The 27,500-nt window shown below is 43.1% G+C and overlaps 2 protein-coding genes across 2 annotated transcripts in view; one reads left to right on the plus strand and one right to left on the minus strand.

Annotated features, from left to right (window-relative positions):
- cttnbp2nlb (CTTNBP2 N-terminal like b) overlaps positions 1-3,363 on the minus strand; it is a 56,367-nt gene extending 53,004 nt beyond the window's left edge. The window contains 1 exon segment of the mRNA XM_063209524.1: positions 3,247-3,363. Coding sequence (XP_063065594.1) covers positions 3,247-3,252 — 6 coding nt within the window. The 5' untranslated portion in view covers positions 3,253-3,363.
- Positions 3,364-11,803: 8,440 nt separating this feature from the next.
- The window catches only part of LOC134456394 (putative helicase mov-10-B.1), a 39,708-nt gene continuing 24,011 nt past the window's right edge, over positions 11,804-27,500 (plus strand). Inside the window, exons 1-6 of the mRNA XM_063207758.1 lie at positions 11,804-11,846; positions 12,142-12,268; positions 16,866-17,055; positions 20,414-20,595; positions 20,724-20,817; positions 23,823-23,905. Coding sequence (XP_063063828.1) covers positions 11,804-11,846; positions 12,142-12,268; positions 16,866-17,055; positions 20,414-20,595; positions 20,724-20,817; positions 23,823-23,905 — 719 coding nt within the window. The remainder of the gene's footprint in view (positions 11,847-12,141; positions 12,269-16,865; positions 17,056-20,413; positions 20,596-20,723; positions 20,818-23,822; positions 23,906-27,500) is intronic.

A 27,500-nucleotide genomic window follows, 5' to 3' on the forward strand; every position in this document is an offset into this window, starting at 1 on the left:
CCATCTTCTATTCTCTCCTCTCCTCCTCTCTTCCCTCTTCTCCTCCTCTTCTCTTCCCTCTTCTCCTCCTCTCCTCCTCTCTTCCCTCTTCTCTTCCTCTTCTCTTCCCTCTTCTCCTTCTCTCCTCGCCCCTCTTCTCCCTCCTCTCTTCTCTCTCCTCTCCTCTCCTCTCCAATCCCCTTGTCTCCTCCCCTCTCCTCCTCCTCTCTCCTCTCTTCTCTTCACTCTTCTCCTCTCCTTTCCCCTCTTCTCCTCCTCTCCTTTCCTCTCCTTTCCTCTTCTCTCCTCCTCTCATTTCCTCTTCTCCCCTCCCATCTCCTCTCCTCTACTCCTCTCCTCTCATCTCCTCTCCTCTCTCTTCTGTCCTCTCCTTTCCTCTCTCTTCTGTCCTCTCCTTTCCTCTCCTCTCCTCTCCTCTCTTCCTCTCCTCCTCTCCTATCCGAGGGCCAAGTTAAAGCAAACAGAACTGGGAATGGTGCATGCTTTCAGCAGAGGGGCACGCAACCCAGACTGTAGTGACCACTTCCCTAATCTTGCTCTGTCCCCTAATTTGAGGGACTGTTCTGGTATTCTTTTAGAATGTGATAAGCTTCCTTTTTTAGTCCCCCCTGCGAAGGGTAAAGCACTGTACAAGTTATGTGTAAAATCATTCAATCGAAATTCTCTGGATGCAAGGCCCGACACGCCTTGGCGTGAGGTGTTAGAATTAAAGGAGGATGTTAAACCTGAATGGAGAGTGTTGCACAAGTCACCCTTAACCAAGAAGTGTGGGGATCTCCAATGGAGAATTCTCCATGGTGTGGTTGCAGTGAATGCGTTTGTTTCTGTGTTGAACCCTGAGGTTGGCCCTGAGTGTCCTTTTTGTCCCCAAAGAGAAACCATTTTTCATGCATTTATGCAATGTGTAAGGCTGAAACCTTTGTTCAATGTTTTATCTTTGCTTTTCACAATGCTCAACGAGCAGTTTTCCATTGTATCTTTTATCTGTGGCTCGAAATATGTAAGGAGACGACGAAACAAGTGTCAATTGTTGAGTTTTCTTCTGGGCCAAGCCAAAATGGCTATATATGTTAGCAGAAGAAAAAAAAAATGAAGAAAACACTAGTGTCGATATTGTGCTGCTTTTTGCTGCCCTTGTGAGATCTCGCATTTTAATTGATTTTCGCTTCTACAAGCTAATGAACGATGTGGAGGTTTTTGAACAAATCTGGTGTCATAATGGTGCTGTGTGCTCTGTTAGGAACGATGAATTGCTTTTTACACATGTATTGGCACCTGACTGAGATGTAAGATGTATTTACCTATGTAACTTTAGTTTTTTGTGATTGTTACTTCATGGCACTTTTTGTGCCTCTGTAATCCAAGAATTTGTAATAAAGGTGTTTTGAAAATTCAAATTATCTGCTTCTCTCTTCTCCTCTCTTCCTCTCCTCCTCTCCTCTCCTCCTCCTCTGCCACCTGCCTGGCCGCATTCCCCTCCCAGCCCTCTCTACTAGTCCTCAAGGGACCGGCTCGCTAACACGTTTAACCCCGTAGCCTACACACGGAGATTGTTTTAGACTGGGATTATTACTGCTTGAATGTCCACGGAGTCTCAAACGCTCCTGATCCGCAGTGCAGTGTGTACAACTGCTCCGTTCACCGCCCTCTGCCTCGCTAATGTCACATACGCACACACACACACACACACACACACACACACACACACACACACACACACACACACACTCATACACACACACACACACACACACACACACACACACACACACACACACACACACACACACAGTAATCGGCAATTACACGGCTGATGTGCCGGCGGGAAGACTTGATTTGTGGCAGCTGTTGCTATGGGGTATGAGCAGTACACGCACACACACACACACACACACACACACACACACACACACACACACACACACACACACACACACACACACACACACACACGGGCGTCACTACTCTACATCGTCAGCTCGTGGGAACTGCACTACACGCGTTCCGGTCTCCATCATCGGGGCTCGAGGCACGGTTGGTTCCCTTGTTCGGATACGTGGGAAAATGCCTCTCCCTTGTCGTCCATATGAGGTGTGTGTGTGTGTGTGTGCGTGCGTGTGTGTGTTTGTGTGTGTGTGTGTGTGTGTGCGTGCGTGTGTGTGTTTGTGTGTGTGTTGTCCACCGCAACAACTGGGCATGGCATGCGAGTCTGCATGACAGAGGCAGCAAGAGTCATGCCCTTGCCGGCCGGAGAGCATCACAAAGGGGGCTGACTGGCTGACTGGCTGGATGGATAGATGGATTGACGGAAGACTGCTGAATAATTTACGCGTCGCGCTGCCCTGTCCAGTCCGCTTCGCACTCATCTCTCCACTTTCCCTATTCCCTCCCATGTCAATGTGGATACAGCTGCCGACACCCCTACGCTAAAGTCCCACTACCAGACTCCTCTGAAGAACAAGCACTCGCCTAGTAGCCTACACAGAGCGACACAGCGGTGACAGCCAGTCTACATACCCTAATCAGAGAGCGGATACGGTTCAAGCTGAGGTTATCCATACCCAGATCTGCCTGCCGCGCCGCGGCTCCTGATTCTCCCGTTAGGGGTCTGACACACCAAGGCGGTAAAGCGGCGCGGAACGGCCGCGTTTTTTACCGGCGTCAGTGAAAATACATTGAAACCTATCTGTCCTTACACACCAACCGGCGGTAGTCGGGCGTCAGCGGCGCGGGAGCCGGCTCCGCGCCGCGCTGGATTTGGAAAATAGAACTCGAGCGTATTTTTCACGCCGGCGACCGGCGGTGTCTCATTCAAATGAATGGCAAAGTAGCATGCTAGCTTTGGCTGTGGGGAGGGTTTTGGATAGGACTGGCCGCGCACGCCGACGCTGTCAGTGTGCAAGGCAGAGAAAAGCACGCCGGCCAAAACTAAGCAGAAAGACCGCGTCCGTCCTGCGACCGTTCCGTTCCGCCTTGGTATGTTTTGGCCCTTACGCTTCATCCGCTATTGTAATGGGTTCGCTTAGCCCCCTGGATATGCGGACATATCTGTCTGGTAGGCTATAGCTCACAGCCCAGGACAACACTGCACTTTACGCACTACAAATTAACTGGACGCAACGGAGTGGGCACCAAGTTTAATAGAAAGCGTAGACCGAAGAAGGGCGCTACAGTCCGTTCATCAGATTTCACTCCTATTACGCATAAGAATGATATCACGAGACAAGAGCAGGCTAGACGGCTTACCTTCATGCGTCCTGGTGTTGTTTCATCAAATTGGGACAGTAAGAAATAGAGTCCACTTCCCGAAGTGTTCCAGTACAGTCCTAGTCCTACAGCAGTGCTGCTGTCCACTCGCACTCGGATCCCAACACGGACTAGGGACCTGACGGGCACCAGCTAAACGCCTAACCAATCGCCGTATGAGTACGCTGCTAAACCAACCAATGGTTGCGGTGCCTTGACAGGGGTGGGCGGAGAGTCAGGCTGCCGTGTGGATTTTGGATTTCTTTGTCTGTGCGTGGCTGTCCTCTGCTGTGGTGCATGCATCGGTTCCCAAACTCGGGGTCGCGGACGAATGGGACTTATTCACTTGTATGGTTGATAGATTTGCTGTCCCGTGGGTTTCTAGCAATATTAGCGGACAGACCAGGCTATTTCATGGAAAATCTAGGCATTTGTTGTCCATTAATATTGCTGCTATTTTCCATTAATAGTTTGTCCGTTATTATTGCTAGAAATACATTGCCAGTGGTGCGGGTGGTGTGTGTGTATGTGTGTACAGGGCTGGATTAAGATGGCCTGGGGCCCCTAGGCTAAAGGTTGCTGTGGGGCACCCTACAAGACAAATATTATGACAAAGTTATATAGACAGTCTCATAATTACGAGCTAGGTTTTAAGGATAACATACCAACTTAAATGAACACAACAGATAGACTTTTCAACAAATCACCATGTCACAATTCTGCATTTTTTTTCCCACGTTTGGCCAATCAGGGGCCCCCTAGTAGGTGGGGGCCCCTAGACTGCAGCCATATCTAGCCTGTGCATTAATCCGGCCCTGTGTGTGTGTGTGTGTGTGTGTGTGTGTGTGTGTGTGTGTGTGTGTGTGTGTGTGTGTGTGTGTGTGTGTGTGTGTGTGTGTGTGTGTGTGTTAGAGCATTGCGGGTGGTGTGTGTGTGGGGAGGATGTCGCGAAAGTATTCCAAGTCCAAAAGGGTGTCCCCGATGAAAAAGTTTGGGAACCCGTGTAGTTCAAAACAAAAACAACTGCAACTGCAACTGCAACTGCAGTCCAAAAACAACTGCCACCACTGACCATCGACGGTGATGCTGTGGAGAGAGTGAGCAGCACCAAGTTCCTTGGAGTGCACATCAGCGACGACCTCTCTTGGACCACCAACACTACATCACTGGCGAAGAAGGCCCATCAGCGTCTCTACTTCTTGCGCAAACTAAAGAAGGCAAGTGCTACACCCTCCATCATGACAACATTCTACAGAGGAACCATAGAGAGCGTCGTGTCCAGCTGCATCACAGTGTGGGGAGGAAGCTGCACGGAGAAAAACAGGAAGACACTCCAGCGTGTTGTGAACACAGCGAAGAAGATCATTGGAGTACCACTCCCCTCCCTGCAGGACATTTACACCGCACGCCTCACCCGAAAAGCACTGATGATCATCAAAGACACAAGCCACCCTGCACACAAACTGTTCAGCCTCCTGCCCTCTGGAAAGAGGTACAGGCGCCTCCGTTCCCGTACCACCAGGCTTGCAAGCAGCACGATGCATCAAGCAATCAAGATACTGAACACTCAACCCACTCTCCCTTCACTGTCAGCCTCTAGCCAGCCAGGCCACTGACAACGCTCCCCCCCCTCATCCCCACCACCATATCTGCGACTGAACATTCCACCTGCACTACTACATCTGTGACTGAACTTTCAACCTGCACTAACTCAAAACATACACATGCACACACACACACACACACACACACACACACACACACACACACACACACACAATAGTACACCACACACACACACACACACACACACACACACACACACACACACACACACACACACAAGCACACTGCACTTTCTGCACTAAACCCAAACATACACACACTGACACACAACTCATACTCACACACATACACACACACACACACACACACACACACACACACACATACACAGGTACACACACACAGACGCACACCGCACTTTCTACCTGCACTAAACACACACACACACACACACACACACACACACACACACACACACACACACACACACACACACACACGCACACACAAAACACATACAAACACACACACACACATACTGCTGCTGGTGTATTTAATAAAAACCTTTTTTTAATTATTTATTTCTTCAAATGCTACTATTACTATGTCAGAACGCTATAAAGGACTTTTAGAAAAAAGAACAACAAAATACCTCCTCTTAATGTATGTTCTCTACAAGTCTTCTGTTGTCCAGTCTTGCACTTTAAATGTCTGTATGAGCAATGTCTACGTCCATACTGTCTATGTCCATGTATGAGTACTGTCTATGTCTATACTGTCTATGTCCTTACCTAGATTAGTCTATGTCTGCATGGGAGAGCAAGAAACGCAATTTCAAATTCTTTGTATGACCAGTGCATGTAAAGAAATTGACAATAAACTTGACTTGACTTGACTTGACTTGACTAGTGTGGTGAGTGGCGGGGGACGGGTGATGGATGGCATTATTCTCAGGGCATTGTGCTCGGCTTCTAATGGGTCCCATCTTCGCCAGCTGATGTCCTCACATTAGCATACATCTGCTGCTCTGGTACTGAGCGTGTGGCAGGCAGGCAGGCAGGCAGGCAGGCAGGCAGGCAGACAGGGAGGCAGGCAGACAGGGAGGCAGGCAGGCAGACAGGCAGGCAGGCAGACGGGGAGGCAGGCAGGCAGACGGGGAGGCAGGCAGGCAGGCAGGCAGGCAGGCAGGGAGACAGCGTTTTATTCATGACGGGACTAGACCAGCACAGCTTGCCAATTAGCCTTGTACCAGAGCACAGAAAATTATCTAGTTTATGTTTATAAATGAATGGATGGTTTATTTCTCTTCACACCATCATTTTGACTTTCAATTACATGATTAATGAAGAAGGCTCTGTGCAGCCGTAACATCTGTCATGTCAGTCCCAGCAATGTTAAAAGAAAAACAAAACAACAAGAAAAAAGAAAAACTGAGTGCGATCCACTTCCTAACTACTAGATTACTTCAGAGACGCACCAACAAGAGCGCGGTGTGTGGAAAATAACCTAATGACTTTCAATTACAAACCCCAACTCCGATGAAGTTGGGACGTTTGGTAAACAGTGAATAAAATCAAAATGCTATCATTTTCAAAACATTCAATCTATTCATTAGATGGAGAATAGTGAAAAGACAACATATTAAGTGTTAAAACCGAGAAAAAATATTGTTTTGGGGGACATATGTACTCATTTCTAATTTGATAAATCCAACACGTCTCAAAAGAGTTGGGACGGGGATCAGTGAAGTTTAGTAAACATCCAAATAAGATAAAACAACAAAGAAGAACATTTCAAAATGAATTGTACTGACAGACAATATAGGTGTCCAGGTATAAGATCATCACAGAGAGGCTGAGTCACTCAGAATTAAAGATGCAAAGGGAATAATTACCATAGTTATTACATACATTTTTGAATTCCCTTTGATTTAGCACGATTGAGTGTATATAAGACATATTTTTGTTAATAAAATCATTGTATAGGTTCATGACATCATGAAATATGTATTGGCTGTAGTCTCACTCTAGCACTCCAGGAATTAGAGCTATTGAAAATTGACCATATTAAGAATGCTTAATGCATGAAAATGATACAGGGGTGTAACATTCTCCTAAGCACCTGAGCTCACTTGAAATAGACCCAGAAGACATGGGAAACTGTCCTTTGCTTACAGAAGTCAGCAGAAGTTGTAGAAGTCCATTCTTTTTGACAATAATAGAGCATTGCACATCCTGTGCTACAGTGAAAATGGACCATCCAACTTGTATTAGTGCTAGCTTCAAAAGTCAGCCTCCATGATGGCATGCGGGTGCAGTAGTGCATTGGTTAAGATGTTCTCACTCATCTGTAGAGTTAAATACAGTGCTGAATGGTATAAATGGGTTTTAAACAGCATGAAAAGCCACTCATGCATTATATTTTGAAGGGAGATCTTCGATTACTGCCACATAGTAAGGTCAAATTGCATTCTCTACTATGTTTTAACAGTTTGGCTCCATCATAAGGACCAGCAGGTGATAAAATGGTGGGCTTTTGGTCAAGACCTGTCACACTATAAGCACTACAGAAAGGAAAATATTGCAAAACATGACAAGGAATACACCCACCATTTAAGCTGGTGAAATCATGTCCAAGATAGGAATTAGCACTTTTTTATATAAAATCATCTCATCGGTTAATGTATTTAACTGTTAAGTGTTGTCTTTTGTGTTGGATTTATCAAAATAGAAATGAGTACATATGTCCCCCAAAACAATCTTTTTTCTCGGTTTTAACACTTAATATGTTGTCTTTTCACTATTCTCCATCTAATGAATAGATTGAATGTTTTGAAAATGATAGCATTTTAATTTTATTCACTGTTTACCAAACGTCCCAACTTCATCGGAGTTGGGGTTTGTATATGTCATGAGAAAGTAGAACTGTGTGGAGTAAAGGGTCCCTAAAAGAAGCTTAATGTAAACTGTAAACCGGGGTCCAATGGTACAATGGTATGGGCAGGGCCGCTGACAGCTTTGGTTGGGCCCAGGACAAAGTCATCTGAATGGAACCCCCCCACCCAATACATACAATGTAATGAGGACCCAATTATGGGCCCCACATCTTCCGGGGCCCGGGACAGCTAACCCCTTTGCCCCCCTTTGTCGGCTTCCCTGGATATGGGTAGCCTGATTATCATCGGCGTTCAAATCTCTTCAAGACTTGGTCTCACCAAAAGCATAAAAATTAACGTTTCCAAAAAGTCATGGTTGACCCACCTCCCTTGGTTTGCTTATGGTTGTTTGCTTCCCGAAGTGAAAGGAGTTCCTGTATTTTCGGGAACTCGGAAAGTACGTACTTGCATTGCTCTTGACCTGACTAATTGCATCGCTGAAGGTGTTGCATCACTAGGAGGGCACGGCCTGGCTAGTATATGGGTACTTAAACCTATAGTTCTATCAATGGACTACAGAGCAAGACATAATCTAGTAGTGTACAGTGGATTTACTTTAGTAGGATGTTGTTTTTATGTATTTGTTTATTTATTTATAGTTTATGTCCCCCTGGATAGTGTCAGGGCAACATTGGTCATCATCAACATGCCTCCCATGAATTCTGCTGTCTGGTGTGTTCCTTGTTGTCTCTGTTTTACTGGTACACCTGCAGCAGAGGGCTTGTGAGGCGCGGTAACTCAGAGGGAAACGTGGTCTGGCTTCTGATGGTGTTGTTGTGTTGTGCACTGGCGCCCTCCTCAGGCCATACTTGGGAGATACAGTACCCCCATAGAATACAAACAATGCAACGTACGTGTGTGTGTGTGTGTGTGTGTGTGTGTGTGTGTGTGTGTGTGTGTGTGTGTGTGTGTGTGTGTGTGTGTGTGTGTGTGTGTGTGTGTGTGTGTGTGTGTGTGCGTGCGAAGCCCTTTGCGGTTACTTAATGTTATAACAATTTTGTTATGATGTAATTGAGTCTTTTTTTCTCAGTAAAGAGTGAGCCATCCAGTAGACCCATCTTGGAGGGTGCGATGTTCAACAATAAAAAAGGAACAATCCTTGGTCCAGGCACTTCAGTTGATTGAAAAAGTCCAAAACAGATCACGAGTTGGCCAGTCAAACAACATTTTTAGGGTGGTCCTTAGCCAAAGGTCAATTGACTAATCGTCTCATTTACCATTTATGAAGGTCCTTGAGGCACTGAGATTATTCTGGCAACACCAATGATAAAACCACAAGATAAACTCTGTCAGAAAAAGTACATTTAGCCATTCATCCTGTCTAAGTTTGTGAAAAGAGCTAAGAGATGGAAAGTAAAAGTATCCACCGATTATCCTTGCAGTACTACTCACCAACGGTTTCATAGGGGTATATTAGGCCTACTATTTTCTCAGTGCAGAAAGACTGAATGGAAACACTGAATGTGGAGGGTCTGCCATTCAGCAGATTAATGAGAAAATATATGTATTTTTAAATAATAATGTGTGCGCAAACTCAGCTGGGTAGTTAGGGAACTGATCGCACTCCGTTTTTTCTTCTTTCTTATTCTTTTCTTTTCATTCAAACATTGCAGGGCAGACAGATGTTTTGGCTGCAAGAGCCTTTCTCAGCTTCCTCAAACTCAGGTGGGCCCAGCACCACATAGGGCCCTCAGCAGGTCGTCATGGACACCTGAGCCCTCTTCAACACCTGTCCTCAGGTACCTGAATGTCATATCTGGTTATGAGATCTTAATAAAACCCATTTGAAACTACTCAGCGACAACACTATGATGCAGTGTGCATGTGTATGTTTCATGTGGGCCTTCATTTATGCCTACATTGCTGTCACTTGTCGAGTCACTAGCAGCGTTTACTTTCTTGCACAACATTTTTACATTATTACGATTTGAGACATGATCTTCATTAAAGAGATAAAATCAACTCATTAAATAAGTCAACACCTTCCTTAAACTGAATCTAGAGGGGTATACTATCGACCCCCTTTTTTCGATCGGCACTAAATGACTGAATTGTAAAGGTACTTACCATCCTTATATTATATCTACTTGACACTTCTATCCAAAAGCGACACTGTACTGTTTAAAGTAAGTTAGGTGCCTTGTTCAAGGGAACTTCAGCCATGGATGGGGGTGGAATGTGAGTCTGCAACCCTCTTAAGGCCACCTCCCTAACCACTAGGCGACAGCCCAAGGGCTGGCCATGATTGTCTCTACAGGTAAATAGTTTCTACACGCAGTTGATGAGAGTACTGCTGATGGTAGCTGGCTGTTGCCGTGAAATTGATTTCAGCAGTGTGATACTGTGCTCAGTCACCGCTCTTTTGGATGGGGAGATGTAAAATGCTGCTCACACAGTGTTGGCCATCATCAGAAACAAAACATGTACATAAGATCTAAGTCACACCATATGAACAGAACATAGAATACAGTGCTGATATAATAGGCAGACATGTACACATGCAGATGTTGAAGGTTGTTATTTGTTCACACAGTATAGCTACAGTACAGTATTCAGAATGCCTTTTACACTTATATTTTCACTTTCACTTCAAAAGCGTTGTTTGTATTCATTAATGCTGGACACTGATGGAGAAAAAGATGTGCAATTCATACTAACATGGCAAAGAATGAAATGCAAAAATATAATAATAATAATAATAATAATAATAATAATAATAATAATAATAATAATAATTATAATAACAATAATAGGCTACTAATATAACAATAACAATTATCATCATCATCATCATCATCATCATCATCATCATCAACAACATCATGTTTTAAACATAGGCTATTATTTATCAGTCCACATGTGTCAACAATCATTAGTGAATTTGGAGAATAACTTTGTTTCTGCTCCTAATTCCATGTGTGTTCCATATGTATGCAGCTTGATAAGGTAGATTTGTAACTGAGCCCTGAGGAAGGTCAGTAGACCGAAAGCTTGACCTATTATTAAAAGGACACAAAGGGGATTTAAGTGTGCAGACATTTTTCTTTCAATTTTAAGAGAAGGCAGATTGGACAAAATGGGCATTTCTGGATGCTATACTGCAGTCCCCATAGTAAACTATTTTGTAGTTGGATTTTACGTCTGTGTGATGAATTCTCCTTTCATAACATCTGGCTTTGCCTGATCTGTTTCTTCTGCAGCAGGGTTGCTGGAGCAAGACAATGGTGTTGCTATGGCCCCTTCAGCAATCCAACTGCTCCTCCAATAGCTTTGTCAAGCAGATCCACCAGGAGCGACTTCAGCTTCGGCTGCCTCCTCTGCTTCCGCTCCTCTGCTCTTTCTCCAAAAACTCTGTTAAATCCAGCCAGAGCTATAGCGGCAACTCCAACAAGTACTACTGCAACAGCTTTAATATGTGGTCTTCCAAGAGCAATTCCAGTAGCAACACCAAGCCCATCTAGAAATTTAGAAATGATTGTCTTCCATTATCTACTTGTGATGGAGGAATATGTCGTGTCACTGTCAAAAAACTGTTGTTCTATCAAACAGGTTTTACTTGTCCCTAGCCAATATTTAGAAGGACAATATACTCTCATACAAAAATAAATCCAAAAACGAAAGCTTTCTTTTATGTATTGGCTTGTTTAACAGGTTTAGTGAGGGTATTCCAGACTGATATTTATAGCTGCACAAGACAATAGTCATAGATCTACATGTACTAAGCCAAATTCCTCAGACTGTTTTTTTCTCTTTTGTTGTGAGTCAAGATGTGTTCACTAGCCTATGCGTGACACAACACTGTTCATCAAAAGTCAAGAGTTTCTACAAGTCTACATGTAGCCCTGTGCTATATTTTGGATTTAATTCATGTGAAGGTTGAAAAGTGTTAAAATGTTTAAAAACGTTTGTAATGTATTTTCTAAGAACTTGTAATAATTCTATGCCATTGTACTTTTGTTTCTGCAATATTGTATTTAATTTGCGTTTTCAATATGTGAACATTTATTTTCTTGAATTCTGATTGGCCAAGGACACTGACCTGTGAACTGTTGCGCAATGGGAAGTGACTCGCCATGCGGTTTCAGTTCGTCGGAGGATGGTGAAGGAGACAGGCAGCAATGTTTGTGCTCTCCTGCTAGCAGGGGATTAGCTCTAACTTTCCTAGGCAATGGGGAAGTTTATGCCGCAAAGTGGTCGCCTGGGTTACTTTTAGAGTATTAGAGCTAAGCCTTGTGCGTCGGGACACCATTGTTTTGTTTTATTTCTTTTGAGAAGTTGATCGCCAACCGTGGTAGCATAATACCGCGGGGGACCAGTGCATTTGCGCACGTGATGTTCGAGGCTCAGTGAGACGGCTCGCGCTGTAGCTGTGCGTTTGGACTGTGTGCTCTGAGTCATCCGGAACACCGGGAAGTTGCGGAACCGTCTAGCCCAGACGACCGGGATCGACGACCTGGGTGGAGAGAGGAAGATTCGGCCGCGCTGCTGTCCAGGCGAGAGGCGCGTGTTCGAGGAGGAACGGTGCTGCTGCGAGACCCACGCTGCTGGCGCGTGATCACTTGCTGCTGCGTGATCGCGTGCAACTTCGCTTCTTTCACTGCAACAAGGTACAGGCCAGTCTTTCTTTTATTTTCTGCTCTCTGAGTGAAGCGGCCAGTGTCTCATTTTCAAGGCCACAACGCACCCGAGCGTCGAAACAGGCCTGCACCAAGGTATTATTTAGTTATTAAGCCGGCATAGGAGGTTTACAATTCATTGTGCACTTGAACTGTGTTTGGTTTTTCATTGTTATTGATGGACATTGAATGCTATGGACATTTGAGGTTTACCTTTTGAGGTGTATTTGAGTTTAAAGGGTACTTAACCAATTTAAAGGACATCTTTTATTGAAAAGGGTTTTGTGCTGAAGCACAAATATTACTGTGTTTACTTGGCTATAAGAGCCATTTGTATTTCATTTTAAGCTTTGAACCCACTCTTTGGTGAGATTTTTGTCAATTTATCTAATTCATGTAATTTCATTTTGGAACATTTTTTAAGTAAAAACAAGAAAGATATTTCATTTGCAATTCATTATTCATTGTGACATTCTTATTACTTGATTAAAAAGGTATATTTACAGGGTATTTACCAGGTAATTAATCTCATAACCAACCGATTTAAACTACTGCTGTTTTATCACTATAACTGATAAGAACTCAGGGCGCCCCATACTTATTTGAGTGTTTTACATAGTTTTAGATGTCTTGCCAGTAATTTAGGCAAGGGGGCGCTACATAAGTTTCTTCAAGGTCCTCTATTATAAGACCGCTAAAAGACAGTTACAGTGAACGGATGAAAAGTTTGGCAAGTGTACAAAAAATCGTTTTTCAAGCTGAACGTTTCAATTGGCAGTTTCTCACATTTACAGCTTTGTAAATTTAAAGGGACACTGTGCAGGAAATGGTCAAAAAGGGTACTGCAACTATGCTGCTCTTTGAAACCGGGCTGCCTATTGCCAAATTTGATCTTTACATAAAAGTTTACAAAGTAATAAACAAATATTTTCTAGTACAGTCCAAGTAGTCATTTTTGCATCTAAAAATGGCTATTTTTGGAAATTCAAAATGGCTGACCATGGAGAAGATCCCCCTTTTCATGTATGAAAAGTGCAATTTTTCCAGTCATAATGAATACTTAGAATTTGATGCTGGTGGTAAGTATTCATGAAAAAGGTAACATTAGTGAATGGGCACCATGAATTCTGGAAATAAACAACAATACATTTCACACAGTGTCCCTTTAAAAGTGAAGTTTAGTTAAAAGCAAAACATGTACTTACAAACTGATAGAGTCCATTTCCCGGCCATGTTTGTGTCTACCGCCAGTTCACGAGAGGCACTGCTGACAGTCCTGGTGATGAATAGTCAAGTTTATCTCAGCTGTGTGCTATTTCTTAGCAACTAGTCTCCTCCCTTGGGCGGGTATACGGACAATGCAGGATGGCCCTCATACCTGAATGGCAACCATGTGCCATACTGATGCCCAATTCACTAACACTGACATTATGACACTGATTACCATTTCACTTTAACCCTTGCTGAAACATGTGCAGTTTCTACATTCCCATTAACGCTACACATTCCATAGCACTTGTGAAATAATGTTAATAGCAGACATCAGGAATTAGTGAGGAGAATATCAGTAATTGTATTTACACCATAGATGTAGTTTGCTAAGGGAGGGTTTCCATTACACTGTTGCATACAAAAGCAAAAAGGTGTTCATCATTTTATGTTGAAGAAGCTCAACATAAGAGGAAGAGTGCAGACTTGATGTAATTGAGTCTTTTTCTCTCAGTAAAGAGTGAGCAGGCCTGCCAGAAGACCCATCTGAAGCACCCAGACTATGTTTGTTTGTTTGTTTGTTTGTTTCCTTTTTACCCCAGGTTGTGAGATACACACATTAGAGGGTGAAGACACAAGCAGAACATCTGTATTGGTGCCAGACAAAGAACAACAATTAGTTAACATGAATGAGACTAGGTAGAGTGCTACTAGTATCCCTCAAAATCAACTGATGCACTTAGAGGGTGAGATGTTCAACAAAAATGAAGGAACAATCCTTGGTCCAGGCACTTCAGTTGATTGAAAAAGTCCAATAACAAATCACATGTTTTTCAGTAAATCAACATTCTTGGGTGGTCCTTAGCCAAAGGTCAATTGACTAATCGTGAAGAAGAGTAGAAGCCTGCACTGTAGCGATGAGGACCCTGTTGTATGACCTGAATACATTTTCAAAGCGGAGCTGCAGTGTGTGCGGACTTCTACTCTTTTCCACTATCAGACGCACCTTTGTCCTGCACCTGGCCTCCGAGAGGTGGGATGTGCATACTCTCACTTTTAAGAAGATTCAATTGACTAATCGTCCCATTTACCATTCATGAAGGTCAATGAGGGACTGAAGTTATTCTGGCGACAAAACAAATACCGCCCCCACACCAATGATAAAACCACGAGATAAACTCTGTCAGAAGAAGCACATTTAGCTATCCATCCTGTCTGACTAGTTTTCCAGAAGAGCTAAGAGATGGAAAGTAAAAGTATCCACCGATTATTCTTGCAGTACAAGTCTCCAACAGTTTCATTGGAGTATAGTCTTACTGTTTTCTCAGTGCAGAAACACTGAATGTGGAGGTTCTGCCATTTAGCAGATTCATGATGAAATATATTTTTTTAGATGCATCCTAGCATCTCTATAAGAGGGTATGTCCGTCCGTCGGTCTGTCTGTCTGACCGTCGGTCGGTCTGTTGGTCCGTCTGAAACGCATTCCTTATATTGTTATTCCCTCCTGTGTCCACAAGGCATAGACGCACACATCTTTGTCCATCTGTCGGACTTGTTTTTACAATAATAATGTATGGGCAAACTCAGCTGGGCCCAGCAGCACATGGGGCCCTCAGCAGGTCCTCACGGGCATCTTAACCCTCTCATCAGCACCTGACCTCAGGTAGGCCTACTCATCAACACCTGTCTGACCTCAGGTAGGCCTACTCATCAACACCTGTCTGACCTCAGGTAGGCCTACTCATCAACACCTGACCTCAGGTAGGCCTACTCATCAACACCTGTCTGACCTCAGGTAGGCCTACTCATCAACACCTGTCTGACCTCAGGGACCTGAATATCATATCTGGTAATGAGATCTTTATAAAACCCATTTTAAACTTCTCAGAGTCAAGACCATGATACAGTGTGCTTGTGTATGTTTCATATTTTTTATTAGTTTATGATAACAAAGTATTAAGAGTCATCCGGACACTTAGCTTCTGATTCTCCATCATCAGAACAGAACTGACTAAGCTGTTTAGATGAAAGGTGAAACATATTAAAGGTGGATCCAGTTTGGCTGGAAATTATTCTCACACCTTTCACAGGTGCTTTATTTGTTACCATGCAGGTGAGGAAATATCAGACGAACACAGAAGAAGAAAAAACAGTGAACAAACAATTACCAGGTGACATCAATGTACTAATTTACTTTTTTATTGTACCAATTTACTTTATTATAATATTAAAATTTGCTTCTGTGTAGGATCTTTTAAACATACAAGTGATGTGACAATATGGCATAGAATACACGAATACATCATCAACATAGAAATAATTATAGCATTAAACGACAGTAGGGTTTAGATGGCAAGAAGATGAACCAAATGCAACCAACCTTTTCCCATCAACCAGTTGTATGTTCAGTATTATTAGAGTGGATAGGAGATACTAAAATTAAAGAAGATTTGATGAAAATAAAACAGTTTTTTGTACAGTGTTTTAAAGTAACACATTTGGCACTTCATGTCAGCGAAAGGTTTAGATGAAAACAAGAGCTATCAAGCACAACCCACCGCCCCAGCAACCAGTTTTATTGTACATCGCAATGGATAAGATAATGCCTTAAAAAGAGTGTGTGTTGGTTTCAAGTAAACGTTGTCAATAACCAACAGACAACTGATCTTAATGTTAGTAAGACACAGACAACCCAACATCAATACATCACGCCCTTTGGAGCAGGGTACAAAACAACTTAGCCATGTTTTATGAGAGACTAGGGATGTTATTATTACTATGACTATGCTAGTGGCACCGAGATAACATAAAAGACACTGTAGCCCAATGACCACCATTGGCATATTTATTAGCTATTTTTTGGTTAACCACCATATTACTGCCTGACATGCTGCGTAGATCATTACTCCTGCAGCAAAACCTGTAGTACCAAGTACGCCAACAGCAGCTCCAAATGCAGCCCCAAAAGACACTAAAGAAACAAGTGAAAATCCAACATCAATTGAAAAAGCAGTATCAGGAAGAATAACAATAAGCATTAATGTAGCAAAAACCAAAAGTCCTCCAAAATAAACAGCGATAAAAGCACAATTTAAATCAAGATAAGCCCTTGACGTTCCAACAGACACAGGAATTCCAGCTCCAACCGCTGCCCCACCAAAAATACCAAATAATCCACAAGAATGTACTATGTGAGCAGCAAAGCCTTTAAAAGCAGCTCCATCAGCGCAGGCTCCTGTAGTTATTGCAGCTGAAGCTTTAAGAGCAAATTCAGCACCGGTGCCAACACCAGCTCCAATCGCAACTGCAAGACCCACAACAGCAGCTACAGCAACAGCTCCAGCTACAGCTCTGTTACCTCCATCAGCAGCAAAAACTCCAACTGCAGATCCAAAAAAAGCCACCAGAACTCCTCCTCCTGTGCCTCCACTAGCAGCTCCAATACCACCTCCAATAGTAACTGCAGTAGCAAATGGATACAGGTACTGCTGTTTCCAGTCTTTGGCCTTGATTTCAGTAGCTTCCTCCATTCCTCTGCAAATCTGCCTCCAGCAGCTCTCTGACCTTAGAGGGAACCTTGCTTCTGTTGTTGAAGATGTGATATCCTACACCAACATGTGAAAGAAAAATAACTGATACTATTTTTCTTAAGCAAAAAAAAAAAAAAAAGAAAACGGGTCAAAATGACCACCAGAACACCTTACAAGGGTTAATGGCAGAGACATGAAGCAAAAATGAATATACATACAGTATATTGTAGCTGTCCTTGTCGGACCTGTTTTTATGGTGTGGTCTTACAGGTAAGGTTGGGAGATACGTGACCACCAGTATTGAGGTATAGAGTGGAATGCTTTTCAGCTACTGGAATACATACTGTACTTTAGAATTTCATAATCGACCTGCCTCTCCACTATCACTCAAACACATATTCATTGCAATATCAGACAAGATGCATGAAACACATGACAGAAAATATACTGTGGGAGAGGAAAATAATATGAAATTCCTCTACACTGAATATTTGTATCAACCCCCTATTATGTAGACCTATTATTGTTTTCTGGTTGAAGTAATAAACAATGGTTTGGGGACATACGTTTTACACAATCCAGTGAGACTGGTGCCATCCAATAACGCATTGCTACTTACATTTGCATCTGAAGTATGTACGTTATGTACAGTATGTACCCGTATGTATGTACTTTTTTATGTATGCACAGTATCTATGTCTTTTTCTCTTTGGGAATACTGGATTTCAATATTCTCAGATAAATACACAGTAAGTAAGAGGATTAGTTTTAAGGTAGGCTACTTACTTCCATCTTCATGTGCCATGTTTATCTCCGCAGGAAGTTGGTTGATGGTGTGTGCTGCCACTGCTCCAGTCCTGCTGTTGAGTGGTTTGATTTGCATTTTGACTTTGCTGTAATGAACATACTGGTAGTCTCGTCCCTCAGTTCCGTGTCATCAGAGTGTGGAATGTCGATGTCATTCCCTTGGGCCTTTTTCATCCTGCTTGGCAAGAATAATTTCTTTCTTGCCGTCATCCACTGCACCTGCACCTGTGTCTTGGCCTTACTTCATCCTTAATTGTCTTACTGTCCTACTCAGCATGTCACATGTCACATGCCACATATTGCACCTATGCAAGGCTATGCGGTCCAGTCACCTATAACAATCTTCTTCAGTGTGTTCTTCTGAGTTGTTGAGTTAAATAGCTGGATGGCCCTGGGGACAAAGGACTTACACAGCCTGTCAGTCTTGCAGGGAATGGCGAGGAATATGTGGCTGAACAGACTTCGCTGGTTGGCAAAGACTGAGTGCAAGGGGTGGTGGTCATTGTCCATTATAGAGTCCAATCTGCCCAATGTCCTCTTTTCAGCGGTGGTAATGAGAGCCTCCAGTTCTGGACCAACAACAGATCCTGCTTTACTCACCAGCTTGTCCAGACGTCCAGCATGTCTCTTCATAATACTCCCGCCCCAGCATGCCACAACATATGAAAGCACACTAGCCATGACAGACTGGTAAAACATCTGGAGGAGTCTGTTGCAGTGGAAGTTGTCGCGAGAGTCATCGTTCACTCTCTAATGAATCGCATAACCATAGGCAGACTCGGGACAGTGATTAATTAAGCTTTTAATCCTACCTGGAGCACCTTTATTTCACCATAAATCAGACATTGCTTCCAACATTATGCCAATACTATTCTTGCACCATTATTGAATGTAAATTGTTACAGAAACTTTTTTTAATCGATTAGACAACTTTGTGCCTCGCTTCATCAGGCCATATTGGCCGGGAGCCACTAGTGTGTGTGTGTGTGTGTGTGTGTGTGTGTGTGTGTGTGTGTGTGTGTGTGTGTGTGTGTGTGTGTGTGTGTTTGCAAAACTGCAAAACTGTCGAATGGTCAACAGTGACACCTGGTGGTCTGCTTTGAGAATTGAGCCTGGTGAGGATGCCTTTCCATAATACAGTGGTAAGATGATGACATGGATAGGACTACAGGCTGTCCTCTCCTACAGTCTTATAGCCTACAATACAGAGTTTGGGCAGTAGGCTACCCCAACACCCTGGAATGTATAAATCAGTCAATTAACCTTACAAAACAAGAGTGACTTGTGTGTGTGTTACTTCATTTTTGAATGTATGTCCAAGGTCATCGTCTCTGTATATAACTTTTGGAGATTAGAGATGAATTAATGGTCCGGTCATTTTTGACCGAAACACCATGAAGGTCTCAAGTTTGTAGGCCTATATCTTCCACAACTCTTCAAGATTTCATTGTGTTTAATTTTGGCCTTTTGAATAGGTTAGCTGAAGGATATAATGAAATCTCATTTTTGACCGTAGGCCTAACTCAACATAAGGGTTTCAGGCTATATTTAGTAATCAACTCAGTACTCCACATTATTTTATGTAGGCCGATGTATAGCCTCTGTCATTTTGGGGAGATTGGGATTGGCACTTGTCCTCCTAGATATGGCCTACTGATTTACAGTAGGCCTATAGACCAGTGTTTCTCAACCTTTTTTTAGGAGAGGCACCCTTTCAATTCATGAAAAATTTCAAGGCACCCCAAATCAACAAGCCGTAACATGGCATCGCATCCGATACCACTAAATCTTAGAAAAGCAATACATTTGGAGACGTTTGAAGTTACAGCTGACTGGGGCGACCGATATTTACTTTATTGTGCCTAAATGGCAGATGAAATATTCCACTGACTAGCATTACCTTATCAATTTAGACAAAATATCTATTACATTACATAATTTATTTATCAACCATGTTTCCGCGGCACCCCTGAGGGGGGCCCTCGGCACCCCTGTTGAGAAACACTGCAGACTATCACCTCGGTACTTAGGTCATGACCAAACCGCTATTCAAAAGGGCCTAAAAGTAGCTTATTTTCCCCCGTCAGCTTTAGGGGATATCTTCTGTCAGTGTGATGGTCCTCCATCAAGGATAAATCGTCTATCCCTACACTGTTGTTGTATTTCCGAATATGAAGAAAGTGTATTGTGGTGGCATCGCATTTTTCACAAGAAGCCCCTTAGAAATTCAGTCCTGGAGGTTTCCGCGAATGTGATGATGGATGGGTCTTACAGGTTTGTCTGCAATTCGTAGGCCTATTCTACAAACTGCATTAGTTCATACAGTCCTACGTGGCAATAAAAGTCCATTATCTTGAAATGATTTGCCTATAGGTTTCGTTTCTGAGCAACAGGTGCGTCCCGCCCGTTTAAATGCTTGCGTCGCGCCCGTCCTTTTCATTACACCGCCATTGGCAGTTCTGGTAAGCGCAGGTAACTCACCTGTTAAATTATAATCACCCAGCAGCAGCAGCAGCAGCAGCACCGATTAGGAGTAAACACCGCCGCTATGCCTCGCTTCAAGTGGAGAGAAATTCGGGAGGTTGGGATGGAGTTCTTGGATTACCTTGAGGAGACGGACCGACGAGAGGATCCAATTGAAAAAGAGGATCTTCGGAGCATTTACAACAATGAATTTCGGCAGAGGTGGGTAGACTATCAGCCAAACAACATGCATGTTTGTTTATGAGATGATTAGGCCTATAGCCGAGACTTACGCATACTTTCGTCATTTCACTTTCGTTATGAACCTATGTTTTGTATTCAATGTTTAGGGGCGTGCATCCATATTTTGGCCAAGTCACTCACGTGCTAAAGGCACATGGAGAAATCCGCGGGTGTGCGGGAGTCATTGAACCTTACCGACAGGTGAGCATGTTATAGGCTATAATAACACAGTTTAGTGAAACGATCATTAAATTCAGTTTAAGTGTAGGCCCATAGGGCCTAGTAAACGACTAGGTATTGCAATAGGAATATTAGTGTGGCTCATTGCTGTCAGACATACCTACCGAGAACTCATTACCAATTCAGAAAGAAGGTCATTATAAATTCAGGCTTGAACATCATCACACATGCAGGTATGTGTTTAACAGGTGCACTGCCCCTGCAGGTGTTGGCCACACCGGTTTGACAGCTGATGGGTGGAGAGAATATCTTTGTTTTATAAGCGCATTATATCCAGTGGGGAGAATCTAGCCATTGTGGGGGCCCTAGGCGAAATATAAATATAGGCTTATTTTGTTTATGTGTTGAAGGGATGATTTTGAGGGCCCTTGTTTATGTGTTGAAGGAATTATTTTGACCCCCCCCCCCCCCCATTGGTCTTAGCCTACCCCTAATTGGTCTTTTCCCTGATTGATCTAAAATTTGCATGCCTCTGTAGAACATTTGTGTGTGTGTGTGTGCGTGCGTGCGTGCGTGCGTGTGTGTGTGTGTGTGTGTGTGTGTGTGTGTGTGTGTGTGTGTGTGTGTGTGTGTGTGTGTGTGTGTGTGTGCTATTTTGGACTTTGTACTATAGTGTTATTACACAGCTACAGTGTGGTGATGGGTGACCAGATCACCTAGAGTCACAGAGTTTTGCCAGATAAATGCTTGTGTGTGTGTGTGTGTGCGTGTGCGTGTGTGTGTGCGTGTGCGTGTGTGCGTGTGCGTGTGCGCGTGCGTGTGCGTGTGTGTGTTTGTGCGTGCGTGTGCGTGTGTGTGCGTGTGCGTGCGCTTTACACAGCTGTGCGATTACCTCAATTGGCCCATTATAAATGCATAATACCTTATCATAGAAAATATCTTATCACATCGGGTCTTAACTGGAATAGTCTTGCGACCTACACTTTTCCATGGACATTACATTGTGACCTCAATATTTTGTTGCACCGTCAGAATCTTCACATAACTATCAAAAATATAACCATGTATGTAATAGAGATGCACCGGATCCTAATTTTTAAGATCCTGCCGAATCCGGAACCGGATACTGGATCCTACGATTGGGGTTGTGAAAGACTGACTGAAAAACCTAGGCTACGTAAAAACTAGAGATGCACCAGATCCTGATTTTTAGGATCCTAACGAATACCGGATCTACTGCGTAGGATCCTGCCGGACCCGGACCCTGTGAAAAACCCAATTATCCTGACGGATCCGGAACTGCATCTTGGATCCGGTGCATCTCTAGTATGTAATAACATGACCATGAACTAGTGGCGAGGACTATTAACCATATTTCACTCTCTCATCACCATCACAGTCTTGTATTCAATACCGCATTTTATGTCAATTTTGTGACTGGGAATGAATGGGTTAGTTCATACATTTTTACACCACAGCTGCGCATCTCACCAAGGACCTCTCCGTAACCCAATTTTGGGTGCCGAGTCGCACTAGTTCAGAAACATTGCCTTATCATACATTCAATCATACCTTGTCATAATCATGTGTTATAATACTTAATGCGTCTTGGTTCATTGTTCCGTACTTGTACACTGTAATGTTTAGGGCTAGGAATCCATCTAAATTTCCTGGATCGATTCGATTCCGATCCAGACGGTCACGATCCAATTCTATCCACGATTGGATTGGAATCAATATCGATCTTATGTATTGCTGGGTTGTCACTTTAACCCATTAATGCCTAAAATTCTAAGACCGGTTATAAAAAACCTAAATATCTCAACCTTTGAAACCCTCACAAACATGAAATACCTTGGTATGAGAGAAAAGAAGTGGGAAACTTGGTATGAGAAAGAAAGGTAGGAAAAGACTGGCACTATTAACTTGAACAGGCCGTGTTTGTGCATGTAGTCACCATGAATGTGGAAGAAAGCTACAGGATGTGGTTGAGACAATAGCACGTATAATCATCAGCAAAAAATCGATCCACAAAGTTGTGAATCGATATCACACTTTTTGAACCCAGCCTTAGTAATGTTTATATATATAATGTACACACAGACACAGACACAGACACACACACACACACACACAGACACAGACACAGACACACACACACACACACACACAAACACAGAGACACACACAAAACAGCACGGTCACCTGCGGTGTTCAAGTTCAAGTTTATTATAGCCAAATCAACAGTTTAACATACAGTTGCTAGGAATGTCTTTTGGTTTGCTCACAAATTTAACAACACAAATACACATACGTAGCTAAGACAAAGACAAGAAAACTAGAGAGGGGGCATAAATAAACAGGGAATTACACATACAAATAAACATTGAAAAGTGCAATAAGACATAATACAGTACATAGTGAAAGGTAGGCAAGAAGTAGAAGGCCAGGCAGTGGGGTGGCTGTAAAGTGCTAGTGCATAAAGTTCTAGTGGCGGATTGCTTGTGGGTAGGTGCTGTCCCTAAAACCTGTGGTATTGCATGGGATGCTGCTGTATATTTTCCCTGATGGTAGGAGTGGGAATAGATGGTGTGGGGTCAGAGATTATGTTCTTGGCTTTCCTGGCTATTCTGGTGTTGTAATGTGAGGCTGAGGTGGGAAGACTGTGACTGATGATTTTAGAGGCCCCGCGTACCATCCATTCCAGTTGTTGCTTATCCTGGCTGGTGGCGCTGCCATACCAGACCAGGATGGAGAAGGTGAGGACGCTTTCAATTGTAGCTGGGTAGAAATGTATCATGCTTGCCTGACTGGTGGGTAGAAATGTATCGTGCTTGCCTGACTGGTGTGTAGAAATGTATCGTGCTTGCCTGACTGGTAGCTGGGTAGAAATGTATCGTGCTTGCCTGACTGCTGGGTAGAAATGTATCGTGCTTGCCTGACTGGTGGGTAGAAATGTATCGTGCTTGCCTGACTGGTGGGTAGAAATGTATTGTGCTTGCCTGACTGGTGAGTTTTGTGTCCAGGCGAAGCTGTATGACCAGCGGGGTGTCTTCTCACACTTCAGCATTGAAGACGTCGACCTGACCTACCTTCTCACTCAGGACAGGTGAGCCATCACAGAAAAGGTGAATATTACACAAGGTCTTGGACAGGACAGGTGAGCAATCACAGGACAGGTGATATTACACGGGACAGGTGATATGACACAGGACAGGTGATATTACCCAGGACAGGTGATATTACATAGGACAGGTGATATTATACAGGACAGGTGATATTACACGGGACAGGTGATATGACACAGGACAGGTGATATTATACATGGTAAATATTACACGTGGTAGATATTACACATGGTAGATAGGTACAATATAAGTAGATAGGTACATACTGTAGATATTACCCAGGATATGTGATATTTGACAGGACAGGTGATATGACACAGGACAGGTGATATGACACAGGACAGGTGATATGACACAGGACAGGTGATATGACACAGGACAGGTGATATGACACAGGACAGGTGATATTATACATGGTAGATATTACACATGGTAGATAGATATAATATAAGTAGATAGGTACATACTGTAGATATTATACAGGACAGGTGATATTACACAGGACAGGTGATATTACATAGGACAGATGATATTACACAGGACAGATGATATTACCCAGGACAGGTGATATTACACATGGTAGATCGGTATAATATAAGTAGATAGGTACATACTGTAGATATGACACAGGACAGGTGATATTACACAGGACAGGTGATATGACACAGGACAGGTGATATTACCCAGGACAGGTGATATTACACAGGACAGGTGATATTACACAGGACAGCTGGACTGGTGAGGAGTCACAGGACAGATTATAGTAGATATGACTCAGGACAGGTGATATGACACAAGGTAGATATTACACATGACAGGTGATATTACACATGACAGGTGAGCAATCACAGGATAGGTAGAGACTACACAGGAGAATCACATTGGAGGACAGATTCGAATATATTACACAGGCCAATTACACAAGATAGATGATATCACATAGGAGACGTTATATTTCACGGGTAGGTAGATAATCGGTAGATGACACGTATATGTGTGTGTTTCTGGTCCGTGTATATTTTGGTAATTGGATTTTCCCTTTCTGAAGGGAATTCAAAAAACGAAAAACGACTGGTTTGTTTGATTTTCGTTTCCAAACCCAAAACGAACAATTGAATTACGCAGCATTTTTCTTTCATTTTCATCTTTTAATTACATTTTAAAAAATGAAATTCAAAGTCAGCACAAACGGAAAAACGACCAAAAACAAGTATTATTCATATTCTTGCAGCCGGAAGTCAGACAGGTTAGGCTTAAGAGTTTCTCGTCTCCAATTGGCTACAACGTCTACAGAAAGAAGTAGTCAGTGCTCCCTTCTGATTGGCTTCCATTTGACAGCCAGAACGTCAACTCGCGCTCAAGGTGGGATGGTAGGATAAAATACTTTTATAAATGCCGTGCCGTAGCGTAGCCCAGGGGCGCCGCCAATTTTTGGCCATGTGAAAGATTCTAATTTTGCCGCCAACCCCCCCCCCACGCACACACCCCCTACAATTTTTGTTTACAATTTCAATCACGATATGAATAAAATCACTATTAATTATTTCATTTATCTATTCTTTTTTTCGGGGGAGGTGGGCAGGAAAGGCATCCTAAGAAAATACTGGTGTTCCTTTTCTCCCCTCAAAATGTTTAACTCCAAAATACCATGTACTTTAACAGAAAACAAATGCACAGCAAACTGTCACAGTGCTCAGACATGAAGAACACGTGTGCACACTCATACTCATGGAGCCATACGATATTGTTACGCATAATACTATTACCCATGGTTAACAACCCCATTTAACCATCATCTGAATGCTGTGAATTCTCGGAAACACGTCTTTATTACCGGAATCTAACACTTCCACAATAGATGGTAGTTACAGTCCTGCGTGTAGTTGCCTTTTAAGTAATTCTTCTCCGTTAATTTGCTCGAGTATTCTCTCAAATTCAGCATCAGCGTTACTTCTGAATGTAGCAAAAGTTTCTTGAGGGCCCCGATCATGTGAATACAGTCAGTCACTGACAGAGATGGGGATAATACTTTTGGTTGCAAATCACTTGCACCAAAGAGCTTACAAAACGGAATTGTTAAGTGACAAGACAATTTAATGGACTTTGTTGAAAGAAACCGGGCACATGTAAAAGTGATCATTGATATTTTACTGTTCTGTGCAAGTGCATTGCACTACGTGGTCACAGGGAGGACGCAGACAGCATTATGGAATTTTCTGGAGATGTTCAAACTTGTGAGAAGGTGAAGTTTCCTTCCCTCTTCTCACTGGCTGATTTAGTCTATTTTAAAAACTCACGAATGGTTTATATGTGAACATTTTCAGTGTTCTTAAATGTCGGGACTTTGATGAGCGAAAGCGCACACGCACGCACTCGTAGGCTACGCGCACACACTCGCACACCTGTGCTCGCTATGGAACACTTTCTCCGAACATTGTCATGGCCATGGGCGGAGGCGCCGCCAATGGCAAGCATATTAGTTCTGAATGGCAAGATTACACCAGTGACTTTTGAAAGGGGAAATGTGTGGGGATTTTGTGTTATGTTTATTATTTGTGATGATCATGAATGTGAACCCGGACAATCTTTATGTTCTATGTGGTTATGTTTTGAGTAGCCTATTGTGTTTAAAGAGGCGGTTTATGTTTTGTGACTGACTGAATTAGTGAATAATTGGCTGGCCCATGGAAATGGGTGTGTTTAAGCCGTAGTGAAGTCATTGATGTGAGCGATTTTTATTGTGAAGTGGTAACCGGTAGGAGGTGGCTTCGCGTAAAACTGCTGCATATCATTGTAAGCAGAGAAGCGTGTTTGATGCTGCTGAAGTTAGAAGAAGTGAATGATTTCATTTTCTGTTGCCAGTGAAATGTCCTGTCCGTTTTATGATGCCAACTTGTAGGGGCCTACATTTATTTTCTGATGTCTTTGGTGAAGGTAAATTAAAGGCCTAAATATTTTTGATATACTTCCGACTTCGTGTCTGCTCCTCTCCATTCCGATCGTTACGCACGTCCTTGACAAGAGGTTGCAAGCGCTTCACCACAAAACTAATTGTGATTATGAGCATGATAAAAAGTGAGTGCAACACAATATCAAATGCTTTGGTGGAAGTAGGCTAGGCTACACCTCGCCGTACCTCCAGTGGTGGCACACTGTCATTGAAAAGTTAGGTACCATAGTACTACAATACTATGACAACGCATGGATAGTAGCCTAATGCACTACGGTCATTGTTCTAGCAAATGTATAACGCAGTGTCTTAACGGGTTAATAAAACCCAACTTCTTTCGGTTAACTGAAAAGTGAAGTCTTTTCTTCTGCAATGTATAAAAATCTCAGATCCCAAAGCGAAACTTATCCACATAGGAGTGTCATGGAAGACAGCTTCACTAGGCCTAGGCCTATATGAGACGAGTCCACAAAACATCAAACATAGCCTAGTGTTCGCTGCCCGTTGTCAATTGGTGCAGGGAGTAGGCCTACCAAACTACATTAACAACTGCGCCTACATTTATTCACCTCTGCTGGGTCATTATTTTAGCGAGCGCGAGGACAGGATTCAGTGACCGAGTGAAT

This window comes from Engraulis encrasicolus, chromosome 10, assembly GCF_034702125.1.
Source record: "Engraulis encrasicolus isolate BLACKSEA-1 chromosome 10, IST_EnEncr_1.0, whole genome shotgun sequence".
In the NCBI taxonomy this organism is placed as follows: domain Eukaryota; kingdom Metazoa; phylum Chordata; class Actinopteri; order Clupeiformes; family Engraulidae; genus Engraulis; species Engraulis encrasicolus.